The sequence below is a fragment of the Epinephelus moara genome, chromosome 18, assembly GCF_006386435.1.
Source record: "Epinephelus moara isolate mb chromosome 18, YSFRI_EMoa_1.0, whole genome shotgun sequence".
Lineage (NCBI taxonomy): Eukaryota > Metazoa > Chordata > Actinopteri > Perciformes > Serranidae > Epinephelus > Epinephelus moara.
The window spans coordinates 27,818-32,692 of NC_065523.1; the positions used below are offsets into that span (position 1 = coordinate 27,818).

At 44.0% G+C, this 4,875-nt stretch overlaps 1 protein-coding gene across 2 annotated transcripts in view; it reads right to left on the reverse strand.

The window, feature by feature from the left end:
• Positions 1–2,462: 2,462 nt before the first annotated feature.
• prmt1 (protein arginine methyltransferase 1) overlaps positions 2,463–4,875 on the reverse strand; it is an 18,852-nt gene continuing 16,439 nt past the window's right edge. For both annotated transcript variants that reach the window (XM_050068360.1, XM_050068361.1), the window contains exons 9-10: positions 4,277–4,398; positions 2,463–4,134 (exon numbers count right to left, since the gene is read on the reverse strand). In XM_050068360.1, the coding sequence (XP_049924317.1) occupies positions 4,051–4,134; positions 4,277–4,398 (206 nt within the window). In that variant the 3' untranslated portion in view covers positions 2,463–4,050. The remainder of the gene's footprint in view (positions 4,135–4,276; positions 4,399–4,875) is intronic.

The following is a 4,875-nucleotide window of genomic DNA, read 5'->3' on the forward strand; positions in this document are numbered from 1 at the left end:
CATGGATGACCTCACTGTTACCACTACATCTGTCCCGGGCAGCAGGTGGATTCTGCAAGGCCTAGAGAAGCTCATCACCTGGGCAAGGATAAGCTTTAAGCCAGAAAAATCAAGGTCTCTAGTGCTCAAGAGGCGGAGAGTAGTGGACAGGTTCCAGTTCTCACTGGCCAGAGAAACTATTCTGTCCATTACAGAGCAGCCAGTCAAGAGCCTCGGGAAGGTTTTTGACTGAAGCCTTAAAGACTCTGCCTCCTACGAGACAACCAGCAAAGAGCTTGAGACCTGGCTCAGCAAGGTGGACAAATCCGCTCTGCCAGGGAGGTGCAAGGCCTGGATTTACCAGCAATCCATTCAGCCTGTATCCTGTGGCCACTGCTGGTATTCACAGTGCCCATGACAACAGTAGAGACCCTGGAGAGAAAGATTAGCAACTACTTGCGAAGATGGCTTGGTCTACCTTATAACCTGTGCAGCTCTGCTCTGTACAGCACAAGCAACACCCTGCAACTTCCAATAAGTGGCCTCACAGAAGAGTACATTGGCGTCAAGGACACAGGAAGCTCTGCAGTACAGGGAGTCCAGGGATCTGTGGGTGGCATTGGCTGGCATCCAGGTGTGTACACGCAGGAAGTGGAATGCAGAAAAATCTCTGGAGGTGGCTGAGTCAACGCTCGAGCAGAGGATGCTGGTGGGGTCCATAGCAACCGGACATGCAGGCTTTGATTACTTCCCAGCAACCAGGGTTAACAAGGCTCAAAGCAGAAAATGGCAACACCTTGTTCAGGAGGACGTTGGGGCAGGCGGGGAGGAAGTACGAGCCAACAGGATGGTGGGAATGGGACAGCAAGGAGCTTGGACAAAATGGGAAAATGTGCTGCAACAGAAAATGACCTGGCCCAACACCTGGAAAGCAGACTTCCATCACACCAGGTTTTTTGCCAAGCTGTTCGTGATGTCCTTCCAAATCCTGCAAACCTACTGTTGGCCTAGAGGCCAATGAGAGGAAGTGCTCCAAGTACCATGAGCTTTTTGAACAGTGCAGGGGGCAAGGCTGGCGAACTCGCTGAGAGCCTCTGGAAGTGGGCTGCAGAGGATTTGTGGGGCAATCACTCTGCAAGGAGTTCACACTGCTAGGTATCACTGGGGAGGCAAAGAGGACGGCTATCAAAGCTGCAACTGAAGCTGCAGAAAAAGCCACAATGTGGCTTTGGATTAACAGGGCAGATCCTTGGCCAACTGCTGCTGGGACACATGCTGGAGTCTGATCAACTCCGGTTGGGGCGCCTGGGCGAGGGTCTCTGATTTGTCAACAGACCCGAAACACCCAATGACACCAGACCAAATCACTGATGTGTCCCAGCGCATCTGTAGGATGTATCTTTCATCTTGTATTTTTTTTTCTTATGCTTAGATGTACATTAGCCTTTCTTCCTTAGTATGCCATGAACACCGCACATGAAATGAAAATATGAATATGAGACAAATTTATGAATCTTAAGTGGATGACTTTGTCATGTGGCATCTGGTGCAAAACAAATATTGACTTAAAGGGGACAAAACTCAATTATTGCTTATTTTGTCAAGATGTTTTCATGAGAAAGTGATGTTTGCAACAATCATTATGTCCACAGATTCATTGTGAAATTTAAGAAAAACTTTAAGCAGATGAATACTTAGTTGTTGTGATAACTGTGTGACTGCAAGATTTTTGTGTGATTGTATGCATGTAACAGAATGTCTTCTTGCAGATTGGATATACAACTCACTCAATTCGTTTACATGACATCAAAGAAAATGGGTTTATTGTGTTAGTTTGACCAAAACTGGACATTTAAAATACATGTTAACATGTTTGTCCAGCTGAAATCATACTAAATCAAATTTCTCATAGTTGGACTAACACAGTCAATCAGACCCAAACTGGCCTAGGTGCTCTTCACATGCTCCGCAATTTCCGCCCTGGGCTTTAACCCAGAGGTTGAATACCATTAAACGCATAACAGAAAAGGAAGCCGGTAACATGGCAAAATCTACATCTAGCGCCATGCAGTTTTGAACAGACAAAATGTACAGAGCTGTTAAGTTGTCCATCACAGTACCAGTTTGCTGCTAGCTAAGTGTAGCTAACTTGTCGATTGTTTGGTCTGTGATGCAACAAGTCAACCTGAAAAAGGCCCAATTCTAACAAGCCCTGAAAGAGGGCACATCGCCACCTGTCATAGCGGAGTTGGACATACTTTGGTCAATAATCGATTCCCCTCCCGTGCTTGTATACTGGGACAAGGACAGTAGTCCAGTTAAATTGCCTAGTTGAGCTGTAACCATAGCTCCACTTAACTGTGCATGTAAAGGTACAGAATGAGTTAATGGGGGGAAAAAAGCTGAATCCTTCAGAAAAATGCTGTTGAGAGAGTACCACACAACTCACATTATTTTGTAACAAATGCAAGGAAACTTACATGTATGTTTATTAATTTTATTTTATTAAAAAAAAAAGCAGCAGAAAAAAAATACAAAAGAGAAAAATCTAAGTGTGATGACATGAGTCAGAGCAGTCTCTGCACAGTGCCAACAATGTTACTACTGTTCAGGTTGACACAAGCAGCCTCAGACACGTATCAAGACAAAAATATGGGCTCCAGCACACCTGTGGAGCCAGCTGGAACCAGGCCATCTTTTAACTCAGGTGCAGCAGTAATCAACACTTCAAGATGCTCAAGGGTAGTTTTCTCAATAGGGTGTATTCTGATCAAAGCCAAATAAGGGAGGATAGCTGGTGCTGCTGCAACCCCGCTATCACAAATGACATCAGCCCAATATCAAACGGTTACAGGTTTGGAGCAGCCCGCTTCTGGTTATAGTGGAGAACAACCATGCATGTGTACAGCATCCTTCCCCAAATACTACATACTGATTCTAAGCAGTAGTATGTAATGAGTTCACATTGGATACGTTGCAAAATAAGTTCAAGCCAAACCACAGTATTCACACTAAATGCAGTTCATTTTTAAGTGTGCTGTTGATGCACTGTCTGCCCCCAAAGGAAATGGAGAGGCTGCTCATAGCTGAAGAACTTAATGAATTGTGGATGGTAATTAGTTGGCTCGTAAACATGGGGAAAAAAAATACGTATTAAAACTTAGGAACACATTTTGATGTCTCTGAAGTTTACTTGGCAGTGGCTTTACAAAACTGTAGATTGATTTACATCCAACATACATATTCCTGTTTAAATAGTATCTGGATACTTTGTTTGACTGCTAAAGCAGTATGACAATTGCTATGTAGTACAAACTATGTAGAATTAGTATGTAGATTGGGACAAAATTTCTGTAACTGCAGAGCATGCTGTGCCTCAAAATCCTGATAAGCCTTGTGAAATGTCATCTCACTGGAACCTGGAGCACTGCATTCACACCAGCACCACACCTTTATATATTTATTCTGTTTTAAACATTGTTATTTTTTGGTTTGAACAGGACCTAAGGTGTTAGGTGGACAGTTTCCTTGTCAGTTACACATGGTTTCAAATCACTGGAACATAAGAGGAAGAGGCAGGGGTTCTTGACTTTATAGAATCCCAAAACCCACATGCAGCTTCAACAGAACCAAAGATAAGAGGTGGTCATGTAATGACCATACAGAGGGCCAACGTGACTGAACAGTAATACTGTAATGCAGACGTGTCAGCGGGGCTGTTGTGTTGGTGTCTATATGGATCTCGCGCATGCAAAAGGACAAGAACCCCAGAGCAAAACCCAAGATGTTGGATACAAACACTAGGTACATGTCAAACGCACGCCATTTGTTGAGTGACTACTGCACAATGAAACACCACGCCAATGCACTTTGACCCCAAGGATGTGAAAACCTTTTAAATACTGTTGAGGTTTGGACAAGAAAATGACAAGAAAAAAATATAAAAAAAAAAATACAGTTATTAAAATGTTGCTGCATGGGGAGCGTTGAATTATTTGTACAGACTCTGAGTCAAACAGTTTAATCTGTCCTCTACTAAAGACAAACTAACACAGGAGGGGATTAAGGGACTTAACGCATCCTGTACTCAGAGGTCTTGGACATCTCGCACAGCTGACCCTTGAAGTCGATGTCTACGGTGAAGTCCAGGTCCCTCTGCAAACCAACAGCAATGAGTCAGACATGATGCACACAGCAACCAAATGCAGTGATGAAGGAAGACACAACAGTAAAATCAAAGCACACAGCTAGTGAGAAAGAACCTCCAACTTGTTCTCAAAGGTGGAGTTCTGCTTACATTGTTCTTGATGTTTGGCTTCATGCTGATTGTGCCAAAGATCTCCTCGCCAGTCTTGACAGTCAGGTAATCATCCAGGTAGAAGACAGTCTGCTTCCAGTGGGTGTAGGGAGACTCTGGGCCTGAAAGGGGAAAATAAAAACAGCATGAAAGCAGAACCCCATCATAGACACTAAGGGAGGGAGGGACATAGGTAAATGCAGACAACGCTGTAATACTACCTTTAAGACTACCCAACTCACAGTTACGGACAGTCATACCACACTGACCAATGCAGACTAGGATGTAAATCACTACAGTGTTTCCCATACATTCATTTATCTGTGGCGGTGCGCCACGAATAAATTATCTCCGCCACATATAGATTTTTCTGCTTTTGACGCTACCTGTTCGACCTCATAAACACATTATAATGGGACTCGCTGTCTGTGAATGTAGCTTGTCGTTACAATTCCGGTGCAATAGGTGGCGGTATGCATCGTAAAGACGCACTTAACGCACCTGGTCCGCCAGAAGAAGAAGAAGAAGAAGAAGCAGCAGACATAGTAGCAGAACGGATCCAAAGACCTCTCGATACAAATATGTGGGCAAACAAGTCC